At 40.0% G+C, this 12,668-nt stretch overlaps 1 protein-coding gene across 1 annotated transcript; it reads left to right on the forward strand.

The window, feature by feature from the left end:
• Nucleotides 1–1,537: 1,537 nt before the first annotated feature.
• Nucleotides 1,538–7,453, forward strand: LOC119734501 (abasic site processing protein HMCES-like). The gene is made up of 7 exons (XM_038208033.1): nucleotides 1,538–1,744; nucleotides 2,604–2,834; nucleotides 3,299–3,517; nucleotides 4,154–4,382; nucleotides 5,268–5,414; nucleotides 6,405–6,514; nucleotides 6,927–7,453. Exons 1-7 carry the CDS (start codon nucleotides 1,725–1,727, stop codon nucleotides 7,231–7,233), a joined length of 1,263 nt encoding a protein of 420 aa, XP_038063961.1. The 5' UTR covers nucleotides 1,538–1,724; the 3' UTR covers nucleotides 7,234–7,453.
• Nucleotides 7,454–12,668: the final 5,215 nt, after the last annotated feature.

Below are 12,668 nucleotides of genomic sequence, written 5' to 3' on the forward strand. Positions count from 1 at the left end.
GAGTGCAGCATGAATGAACTAATTCAAGTGAAAATAAATGAAAAGATGAAGGACAAAACAATCATTTAATTTTTGTTTGAGAAACGCCAGTGATGTCGGCTTGCATGTTATTTGGCCCTGAACTTTGTTAATTTGACATTGTTTTCAATGGGGCTTGAATTGGTTCAGTGCACCCCTAAAACAGCGGTGGGATCTCGAGCTCGCCGCACCCCACCCCATGGTATATAAATAACTTGGAACCATATTTGATGACAAACTTAGATGGGATGAAAACATATGTGGTGTTGTCAAGAAATGCCAACAACGCTTTTTTAACGTAAATTGAAGACTTTTTCTGTTGACAAAACCATTCCGAGTCTTTTTTTATCAGTCGGTCATTGAAAGTGTGTTGCACTTTTCATTTATTTCCTGGTATTTTAACCGAAGTGCAAAGCACGAGAACAGTTTGCAAAAGATTTTTGACCTGGGGTCTAAAATTATCGGAGAGCCCCAGAGAGATCTTAGTCAGTCCTGCGAACAAGTGCTTAGGGTTGCAGACCAGTAAATCGGTCCGAAATTGCCTACGCCGGCCAAATCACGATTTGCATGCCCCTCAAAATCGTCAGTATTTGAGCATGCTGTAGGCCATGAACTTAAGGGTTTGTAAAAAATATGGGTGGAAGCCGCGCACAGGACTGTGAGCTTGTAGTTCCGTTCAATTTGGATGAAATTGGGGCCCCAAAAGCGCTCTATTTTGCAATGGAGTGTAGGCATCGTTTTTCAAAATGGCGATGGGCTTCAGGACTATTTTAAGGGGCGATCATCTTCGGATGGAAAGTTCTCCTAAAAGTCATCAGTTGACCCCCCGTAAATTGAAAAGAAAATGAAAGATGATGAAATAAGCTTTAATTTGATGTGTGTCTCGAACACCTTGGAGAGTTGTGAGTATTTTCCCCGAATATCTGAAGTGCGAACATTTACCATTGGGGTCTATGGAAGTTTATTTTATACTGGTCTGCAACCTTAGGAAAACCCAGTCTCCATCTATCACGTGTTGTAAACCATGTTTCAGTGTCTTCCATCAGGACGCCGTCTCAGATGCCCTCCGTTGTAAAACTAACAGAAGGAATTTGTCATTCATTCCAGTGGCTAGACCTTTAATTAGTTGATATTTTTAGAGAATATTTTTAGGGAAGTTTTACATCAATTTAAATCTGTATAGGCCTAAGTAGATTTGTATTTGTTTAAAAAAAAAAGTATATTTATGCGACTTGTAATTTCTTTCAGTTTTTTATATAGTGAGCTGTCCAAACCATATGTAATTGCCAAGATAAATAAAGGATTTTGAACTGAATTGAATTTCATTGAATCCTTAAAAAAAAACACCTTTCGTTCCTCTTCAAATTCCGCTGCCACTTCTCTTTGTAACAGCGCCCTCTTGCAAAATCGGGAGGAGGAGAGTCACTGGTTTCCGATCATCGTAACCCTGTTAACTAAGGCAGATCAAAGCTTACCAACGAAAAGGGAACGCGCGATGACATTCTAAAAATAGAAAATGACTTAATGTTTTCCTGCGAGGTTAGTTTTTAACACGCTGCAACAAGGCTAGGCATTGTCTTTGCATGCTGGTGTTTTTTGCAGGATTGAAAAGTTTGGATAAAAAGTCGGTGCATGCTTACCTTAATCACAAACTCGCAAGCCTTATCTCAGCTGAATACTGTTAGCTGCAGAACAAACTGCACAACATGTGTGGAAGGACAGCTTGGTAGGTGTATTTGAGCTGAAAGAAAACCTCATTTATTTCAGACTTGATTTGAACCTTGCCTAGTTTCCGGACAACTTTTTCTATTATTTTCAACGCAGAGCTAGAGGGCCAAATATTGGTCACACTGGGGGAGTGTTTAACTGACTCTGAGTGTAGTTACGAAAGAGCCCCTCTTTCAGTTTCATTATGGCCCTTGGACTAGACGAGACGAGTGCTTAGTTTCAAATGTTTATTTTACTGAAACTGTTAGTGTTAGTAGGCATGGTAGGCCTAGTATTAGTTACTAATAATACTGTATTTTCTAATTCTAATTCTGATAACCCATTTTTTTTTTTACTTTTACTTTAGTAGAAAATACTTTTTTTTTCATTTTTCAGTTGATGCCATGCAAATCAGCATGGTTTTGTGCAATAGTGGTGCGTCACCATGGTCACAGTGATCGTCATCGTTATTTTCATGTTTTGTTGCATTATCTTAATGTTACCGCAAGCTACCTAAAAAAATTAAAACCGGCGCATATGCCCTCTGCTAATGTTATATATTACCATAATCTTTACACGTCCCAGTCGCAAGATCAGTTGACTGGAAAATGTTACTTACACTTTAAAAAATATTCAAACTCATTTCAAAACAGCGATGCATTGACTTTTTAACATATATCGCAAATTGTATAAAATTCTACTTTCACCTCCGGCCAAAATACAGAGAATTGCACTATGACTGCTGGGCTAGATTGTACACACTACATACATCATATTTGTCCATCATTCGTTTGGTAAATATTCCATTGTAAAGCATACATGTACAATAGCTATAAACAGGAATTATTAAATTGAAAGTATGATTTTGAATTTGACAGCACACTTGATCCGAACCAGACTCGACGGGCCTGCACCTACACCAACAGGCAGGGCCGACGTGTGCGGCCCAGGTGGCGCAACAGCCCCTCTGGTAACCAAGGCAACACCGGCAGCACTGGGGGCAAACAGCAACAAGGCGGCAAGCAGCAGGGCAAGCAGCAGGCTCCACTGGAGGGCAAAGGTCGCAAGAAGTACTACCCTTCCTTCAACCTGACGCCAACGGCTGTTACGTGAGTAAATCTTAATGTTAATTGTGGAATTTTTGTAGGTTGTTGGAAGTGGGAGGGTACCGAAGGGGGTAATCCCTCCCCCCCCCCCCCCCCACCCACCCACTTATTTAATCCCATGCTACAGTGACATATAAACTCTGTTGTTCTACCTTTCAGAAACATTCCACAGCCATTGCCTAGAGGCTTCACTTTTAAGGTCTCAAGAAACATGTATAATATGGTTGTGTTGACTAAATTGGATATTTCAAGTTCGCTGCATTTTTTTTACTTGTTACATTCTTGAAAGGAAATTGATTTCTCTCATTTGTGATAAATGTAAATCAATGTTACAAAATGTTACATTCTTTAAAAGAAATTGATTTCTCTCATATGTGATGAATGTAAATCAAATGGAGATCTGGTCGTTGGAGGTTCAACTGGTTTGAGCGCTTGTTTAAAATCTGATGTGCTATCGAATGTTTCAGGCCTGTGCTCCTGTCAGCCAAGCATTTTGACAGCGAGGCAGCCGTGGACGACCGGCAGCTGACTCCAATGCAGTGGGGCCTGGTCCCTTCATGGCACAAGGGGGACCCCACGGGCCTGAGCTACAAGATGAACAACTGCCGACGAGAGGGCATAACCCAGAAGCGATCCTTTAGCCGCCCCCTGGACAAGGGCCAACGATGTGTGGTTCTTGTTGACGGGTAAGTTAAAAACCCAACCTTCTCCGAGCTTTTCGCTTTCTCCGAGCTTTTCGGGTGTCTTATGCACACCTTTAACACTAGTGCAACAGGTGTAAAAGTCTGTCGGACCTTGTTGTATCTGGCCATGTCAGTGAGACACTTGGAGCTCGCTTTAATGAGCAGTGTCACTGTTATATTCTGTTGCAGTTGGCAACCGTGGGCTCTCTGGCAGTTTGGCCGTTGGATTTTTGACCTGTTGAATTTTTACTACACTGCGCAGGCTTCTCACTTTGACAAATTTTGCAATTGCTGCGCATAGCAGTGTTTCTAGCCAAAACACCCTGGAGTGTTGGGTTTCAGCCGTTTTGGACACCCAATTTTGATAATGCAAAACCTTGCAAACGAAGATCAGAAGATGTCCAATTATTCAAATGTGTCAAAATCCCTTACGCTCAGAAACCCATTCTAGAAGTTTCTAGAAGTTTGCATGGGGTTTACGTCCCTTGAAAACAGACCACTGAAATTAAAAACTCCATTTTTTTTTTTTTTTTAATTAGTTTGCCGTTTTCACTCTTGAGAAATTTTGAAATATTATACCATTTCCTTTTGTTTTTAACATCTCGTAGCTAGTTTACATGTGGTTACATTTCCTTTCAGTTACTATGAGTGGTTGACGTCAAAAGATGGCAAGAAACAGCCTTACTTCATCTACTTTCCTCAAGACACTCCCATCGAAAGCCTTGCCTCCAAAACCTCATCAGCAGAAGCCGAGGTGACAGAGATGCCTGACTTCCTCCCAGAGGAAGAGGTCACCGAGGGGTCAGAGTGGAAAGGTCACAAGCTGCTGTCGATGGCTGGATTGTTTGACCGCTGGTTCCCACCAGAGGTTGGTATCCAATACTCTTGAAAACTTGAACAACTTCTGAATTCTCCAAATTCCTCCTATGTACACCACTCTGCAAGAATCAAGTGACAAATCTTCACGCTTAGAATCTCAAGATGCATTCTCTGTGCTGTTTCGACCCTAGTCTTGGATCAAGATGGGAACAAAGTACTTTATTTGTTAAAGCAAAACATACACATTGGAAATTTGTTTGGAGAAAAAGTTTTATTTTGAAGAGCACAGGGAAAACACCTTTAAAGTGACTGGGCTGCACATTGCTGAATAATGAGCGGAGCATACTGTCTGAAACGTTGAGTTTTTCCAACAGTTGGACTCAGAACCACACAAAAAATAATTCCTGTGGTATGGTGTAATTGTACTTACTCTTATTGCCGACTTCGCCATGCAGACCTTTCAAATCTTATCTTCCTAAATCCCGCAAAATGCTTTCAAAATCTTACGATAGATGTCGATGGATCTTCAAGGGCTAGGGTGAAAATGATACAACTTGTGATGCTTAGAACATTGTAAACGCTCTGGTAAGGCCAAAACAAAAATACTAGTTCTGCTTCCGGTTTCCCTACCTTCCCTATTCTGAAAGCCCCTACCCTAATTTTTTCATTGGAAAAATGAGAAAAAAACACCCAAAACCATCAATTCCCACCTTTTACCCTTGACTACACGCAGACGTCTCCATATGATCATACACACAAAAAAATTTGCAAAAAAACCAAAAAAACCCTATTTACTAAAACCTACCTACCCTATTTTCGAATGCCATGTAATCGGAAGCAGAACTGTTTTTTTTTTTTGCCCTAAGCTATCACAGTGAATGAATTTGTCAATTTGAAATTTTCTGTTTTATTACATTTTCTGTTCTCTCTACAGGGTGGTCCACCATTGTACACGTACAGCGTCATCACTGTGGAAGCGTGTCCCAGTATGAGCTGGTTGCACCACCGCATGCCGGCTGTTCTGGATGGAGACAAGGCCATCAGTGATTGGCTGGATTATGGAACGGTGCCAACCAACAAAGTGAGTGTGACATTGTAAAAAAAAAAAACGATTGCCATAGTGAACATTAAAAATTGCCAAGGTGAACAATGTACGTTGTAAATAAAGTAAATAATCCTTGAAACGGAAGTGCAGAGAAATTTCCCACTGAATAGGCTGATTGCAGTAAACAGTGACAAATGACAAATCACCCCGACGCAAAATTCCATCTTAAAATAGTTTATGCGGTACCCGCTGCTTTGTACATCAGATTTGAACCGGCCAACCGATCCCGTTTGCTCGGTGGTCGAGTGGTAAGACATCTGCACTAGAAAGCAGGAAGTCGTGGGTTCGAGTCCCATCTGAGTGATTTTTTCCAACTTTCACTCAGGAGGTAGCACACTGAGTATACAGTGTTGAAACGTCGGTGAAGGGCAAACAAAACCTAGTTTGAGTGACAAATGAAGTTTTCCCCGCAAGATTCACCACTTTATGCAGAATTTTCATTGAACAACAAAAAGCAAATTTATTTTTGTGTAAGGGCCTGTCTCAATCCATATCCTGGACGAGTTCCGGACATTGAATCAGTTATAAGTTGCAGGATTCTGAACAACTTCCTCGTCATCTTCTCGCAATGAATTGATCAGTAATTGTGAGTCAAGCATTTGCTAATGAAAATTTCCCCCGGAACGTGTCCAGGACAAATGCAGAGCTTCTTCCAGACGAAGTGAATGATTCTACTCGCAACTTGTGTGGAATTTGTCCAAGAAATGACTTGAAACAGGAATATTATTCCCAGTTATTATACTGAGATGAGACTTTAGAATGGCCTGCCGGAAGTTTTGTCTGGCCAATCACATACCTTGACATAGAAACTTTTGTGAAAATTGTGAAACCTCCGGGGAACAGTCTTCCTATTGGCTATTATCTGGCCAATCAGCGAATTGGCCAGATAATTCCTTCCTGTTTTCTGCAGAATACTCACTCTGGAAGCACTCATTTCTAATCTATACTTGACTCTTTCTTTCCCAGGCTCTGGAGCTTATCAAGGCAGAGACTTGCTTGACCTCTCACCCCGTTTCATCGCAGGTCAACAACTCCAGGTACAAAGGATCGGACTGCATCGTACCAATTGATCTAGAGTAAGTGTGTGTAGTCTTGATGGCTGTTTTTTGTTCATTTCAAAATAACAAATTTCGGATAGCCTGGGATCCCTGACAAGATTTCTGAATAAAATTTGTCATAATAATTGGCATTAAAAAAACAGCAGTTTTATAAACCTATTCTCCTTGACACACTTCAAAAGATTTTAAATTCTGTGAAGGTTTTTTTTTTCATTTGGCAAACATAATTCCATGTTTGCTTCTTAAGGTGTGTAGTTATTGGCATTTCATTGTTCTTTTTGGCCTCACGTTCATGGACAGTGGCTGGCTTGTTCAATTTTACAGTATATGTGCATACAACAACTTTTCGATGCTTTGATAAAAGCGTACTTCCAGATTGTCAAATTGGAATGAATGTAAATTATCTTGTTAAAAATGTTTACTTTGACAGGAAGCCGATGAAAGAGACGGCCAGCAGCAAAATGATGGGTGCCTGGCTGGCCAAAGCAGCCAAACCCTCCCCAAGCAAAGACACCAAGCAGGGAATCAAGCAAGAGATCAAAAAAGAGGTGGAGTCCTCATCGCCATGGAAGCTGGGGTCATCACCACGGAAACAGGAACCAGGCCTGAGGTCATCGCCACTGAAGCGTACAGCCATGACGGACTGGCTGAGCAAGACCAATCCAGAGCTGAAGGTCAAAGTTGAGCCTGGTTCTCAAACGACGGGCCCCTCACCAAAGAAGGCAAAATTGCGCTGAGGAGGTTCGGCCCAGGCTAAGCATTTTATTTTTTTAAAAGATGAAGCATCACTTAAACAGATGAAAAGCGTTGTGCTTGTTAAGAGTACTTATTAGTTAGTAAGCATCGTGCAACTACAAAATGATGTTCTATTGCTGGTAGGCATGCAAAGTTTAGCCATGAAAATAAGTGTTGCCACCTTTTGTTTCTTTCTCCTTACAGTCCGAAACCCAAATGTTGGGACCATTGTTTTAGTGAAGTTCTAAATGTGGCACTTTCAAAATCTAGGATATGAAAGCTCAATTCATAAGCTTTCTTTTATATACAAGAATCATTCGAATCACTCATGTACTTTTCAAGTTATGGACTTTTAATCACAACCACCATTTTAAAGTTCTGTCCACGGATCACAAAACAGTAAGTGCTCTTTCAGCAAAACGAAAACAAATCACATAGGGATGTGTGTGAAATGTTTTCGTTTTGCTGAAAGAACGCACACCTTTTGTGTGATTTGAGGACAGAACTTTAAAACGGTGGTTGTGTTTAAAATTCCTTAACTTAAAACCTACATAAGTGATCTGAATGATTCTTGTACTAAAAGAAAGCTTATGAATTGGGCTTTCATATCCTAGATTTTGAAAGTGCTACATGCAGAACTTCACTAAAACAATGGTTCCGACATTTGGGTTTCGTTTATTTTTACTCACCCTGTATTGGTAGTAACTGCTCTAAGAAGTTAGATCTCTAAAACACATGATGCACTGTATCTCTATGCAAGTAAACATGCAGCAACTTTCAGAGCCGGTTTTAAAGGTGCTATTCTTCATGGAGTAAATTGGACAAGTTTATAAGATGCTGGAAATACACTGCCAAGTTACAATTATCTGACCTGAAATATTATTGTAATATCTTTTAACAGTTTAGTCCTGTAAAATTGTGTTAACATATGAGACTGAAAAAAATTAATAAGTTCACTTGTAAATTTTGTACAAACGTTGTTATTAACAAGCTGAACTACTAGAATAGATAGAAATCTAGGGTGTTTTTGTAACATTTTTTCATCTGATTTGATAGTTTTAGGAAGCGGTAGATAAATTGCATGTTTAAAGGAACCACCAATGGTGAATTCAAAAGCAGCTGAAAGTTTGCATTTACCCAACAGGCTTAAGTTTGAAAAAGTTGAGTTTGATGTTTAAAAAGTTGTTTAGAAGTAGTTGTTCACAAAAAATTGCTCACAAAAACTTAATACAAATGTGAATGATTGGCTCTTTGAAAAAAGAGATGGTTGTGGATTTTCAATCATTTTCAGGTTTGCAGATTATATCGTTTCTTTCAAATTTAATTTTGAAAAGTTGTTACAAAGATAATCGTCAGCTGCTCAATCAAGCATTATCTAGTTATGCAAATTGTTTGTGTAGAATGTACTCTAATAATTTTTTACAAAGATATCAGTGATGTAAATACGTATTATTTATATAATCAAAAGAACAAAGTATTCACCTCTATCATCCATTATACTTGTAATAAAAAAAATTGTTGATTTCCAACTACTACCTTTTTTGAGTATTAACAGGGAAGATTTATTTTGACTTTGTAGCCTGAGGAAGCTACCAATAGAAAGGTGTCTTAGGGTCGGAATAATCAAACAATTTCAGGTGTCACCCCTTCTAAGTATCTTTCCCTAGGGCCATAAGAATCTATCTGCCAAGTTTGGTGCTTTGGACCAGTCGGTCACGATCTTGTCAAAAATGAGGAATATATTTCAATCAAACCTCAAACTCAAAGCCCCCCCCCCCCCAAAAAAAAAACCATGGTAATAATTAAATGCAAATAAACAACTTCAGATACAAAAATAATATATATTTATGTTTACAAATATCAAAAAAATCTTGAAAATGATTTCACATTTGGTACCAATTTGTCAAAAGTTTTAGGGTATTTTGGCACGAACAACCGCCATTCGCTCGTTATAGCGCCCTCTATTCTGCAGTGTTGAAATTAATGTACTTAATTGCCTCTTGGTGGCGCTATTATTACTCCAATGCACTCAGAATCGAACTCGAACTTCGAAGTAAGATACGTTTTTAATCCGTTGAAAAAATACCCGAATACTCACACCGAACAACAAAATGATTGAAATAACTTGTAACGACAGACTTGGAAAGAAAGTCCGCATCAAGTGCAAGTATCCTTTGCGAACTAGGGCCTAATTGTATTACTATATTATGAATTGAATTACTATTAGTATTACTAACTAGGCCTATCGTCCGGGCAGTCATGGCAGTAGTAAAACGACGCACTTGTGTAATGCAATGACGCACTCACCTTTCACTTTGAATAGCGCGGCGCCCCCCCCCCCAGTCGCCCCCCCCCCCCCCCACTAAGATGTTGAGTTTCTAAAAAAATTATCATTGATCTACATGATGCCCCCCCATGAAATGTTCCAGCCCCCCCCCCCAGCGCCCCCCCCCCCCTCCCCACTGAAAAATTCCTGGCTGCGCCACTGTTGATGATTAAAATCAAGGTACTAAAGTATGCTTATGAGTCGGATGAAAAGTGAAATTTCCCGTTGAATTCCGAGAGCTCCCCTCGCGATCGATCGTGAACACGTTAAATTTCCGACTCGTAGTCGTATTTGAACAATGCGATGTGGACGTACGGGTCATTCAATGTTCCCAGCGCGATTCCATTACCGAGTGCGATGCATCCATTATGATAATGAGTAGACTGGATCTCGTTTGTACAAGTGCATATCGAACAATAATACGGAGTCGGGAACTAGCTTGAACTGGTTTGCGCTGATAGCTGCCCTAGTTCCCGACTCTGTATCATAGTTCAAAATGAACAAGTGTGTACAAACGAGATCTAGTCTACTCATTATTTTAAATACTCATTTTTCCCCAGTCATCTAGCATTAAAATAAATTGTTTATCTTAAACGCAAGTTTAGCTGAGTAGAAATAGCCCATGGTTTGAGTTTGATCCTTAGCGATCGTTTGAACAGTGAAGATGATACGATTGGTGATCTCAAGAAGCTGATATCTGCACAGACCGGCACAAAACACGAGAAGATTGTCCTCAAGAAGTGGTATACCATCTTCAAGAACCACATCACGCTCAGAGATTGTATCCTTTGATTGAACTGTCCCAGATCTATCTGTGGCCAATTTTATGTACTATGCCTAGACTTTCTGTAGACTGATTCAATAAACCCCATGGTCTTCCACCTTGGTCCTGGAGGAATCTAGTTAAGGAAAGAAAGAATTAACCCTAACCGCCCTGCATCCTTCAAAATCCTCTTTGCCAAAGTGGAGGAATTCGGAGGATTGAGGTTACATGCACTTTGTCAAGGTCTTGGGCCGGACCTTGTGTTGTTTTTGCTCAGCCATGCATAAATATAGGCCTGGATTATGCTTGAAATCCTCCATACTGCTCCAGGCTGTCACTGGCCAAGCCTCAGCATATTGACAGTCACTGCCGCAGGATTTTGCAGGATTCAGGCAGTGGTCACCCCTCCACGGAACATATTCATGAAATAATGGAGGAATTTGCAGGATTGAGGCTATTACAGTCGACTCTCGTTAGTACAAACTCTGTTAGGCGAAGTAAAAAAAAAAACATGTTTAGCGTCCCCGCCCGCTTCCTTTTTATTTAGAGGCCGCCTCCTTTTTTTTTTTTTTTTTTTTTTTTTTTTTAAAAGACAAAAATTGATAAATTTTAACAATCTCTGACAAAAGAAATCGTATTTTTAGACTTTTATACCGTGTATAAAGCTGTGGAAATAGTCAATGAGTCCAAGTGGCGGCCATTTTGAAAAAAGCAGGTAACCATCTTGAAAAATAGCCCGGCTGCGTTGTCTTGAAAAATGTGTCGGGCGGCCATTTTGAAAAAAAAAAAAAAAAAAAAAAGGGCCTCCTCCTTCCTTTTTGTCAAAGAGGCAGGACGCTAAACATGTTTTTTTTTTTATTTTGCCTTAATACAAAATTCTGGTTATAACAAACATAAAGCCAACTGGCTTGCAGTCATTTAGAAACGAAAATAATGTATAGCTTATTTCCAACTATCAGTTAAATGCCTGATTTTTGAAACAGAGTGCTATTGACAAAATAGCGTTTCATGATCAAAGGTTTGTGCATGTTTTTTCATTGTTTCTTGAATTTCTTGATTAACTGAGCTAGAATTAAAAACTTTAGTGTTATTATCAGAAACGAACAAAATACAGGAAAAAGCATATGATCCTGTATGCCTTTAAGGCTACATTGTTTGGACATATTTTGGTCTTCTGTAGATGATTGCGTGTACACTGTATCGGAAGTCCAACTTTCAGACTCTGATGAGTTGGTTGCGATTAGGGGAGGGGTCTGATCCTTCCACACCTAAAACACTGCACCTGCAGGACCCTGCCTATTCAAATACCCAAAGTTTTCCTTGACCCAGAACCCTGTCTCTTTCCACAGATGAAATCAACGATGGAATGAACTTAGAACTGTATTACCAGTGAGATATGAGGCAGCCTGTACATACAATTAAACTCGGAATGGCCCTGCAAGGCTTACATATGGTAAAATACAGACCCCTGGTGACCTTGATTGAACCGTGGCAGTTTTGAGGTTGCAGCAAAAGTTATAAAACTGTGGCATCCAAACGTCTCACAGCTCATCAAGTCAGAAGGAGTTGCTTTAGGAGACTGAAGTTTCATCATATCTGGATTCAGAATTGTGTCCCTGCTGCGCCGTGTTCATAAAATCCACCACAAGTTGTAGGATTTCAACAGAAATGCGAAGACTTGGAATGGGAATCATTGTTATGTGATTCAATTGCAGCATCGGGCCCAAGTGGCGTAGCCAGGATTTTAGGGGGGGGGGGGGCGGGGGAACAAGGGAGGACCCACAAGAAAATGTGCCTAAATTTTCTGGGGGCCGATTGGCCAGTCAGTTGCTACAAATTTGAAAGGGGGGGGGGGGGAACTGACCTCACTTGATGCTAGGAGTCATTTCCTCTTTTCATAAATTCTTTTAGTTGGGTGAAGGGAATTGGCATCAAGTTAATTTCCTTCATCTGCATTCCCATTTTGGTGAATTTACTTTTTAAAGAACACTTCTTTGGCAACGCAAACATTTTAGGGTTATTAAGGGGAAACACCCCCCCCCCCCTTCCTGGCTTCGCCACTGTCAGGCCTACCTTAATTGTTAACTTCTCTCTATTTTTTTTTTCTGTCTGTAAGCTGTATACATATTTAAAAAGCACTGGGTTTCGGTGAAGATTCAAGAGTTGTCTTTTTTTTATCATCACCATCAAACAGGCCTTTTCTTTAGTGAGAATATGGGGGTTTTTTATTGAGAATGAGGGTATTTTGTTTTAAGCCTGGTTTTTTTCTGTAAAAGTTGTTGGTTGGCAAAAGCATACATTTCTTGTCAGTCATGTCAGTAAGATTCTAATTGTGCGTGTATCATGAT

This window comes from Patiria miniata, unplaced genomic scaffold (assembly GCF_015706575.1).
Source record: "Patiria miniata isolate m_02_andy unplaced genomic scaffold, ASM1570657v1 HiC_scaffold_27, whole genome shotgun sequence".
Classification (NCBI taxonomy): Eukaryota; Metazoa; Echinodermata; class Asteroidea; order Valvatida; family Asterinidae; genus Patiria; species Patiria miniata.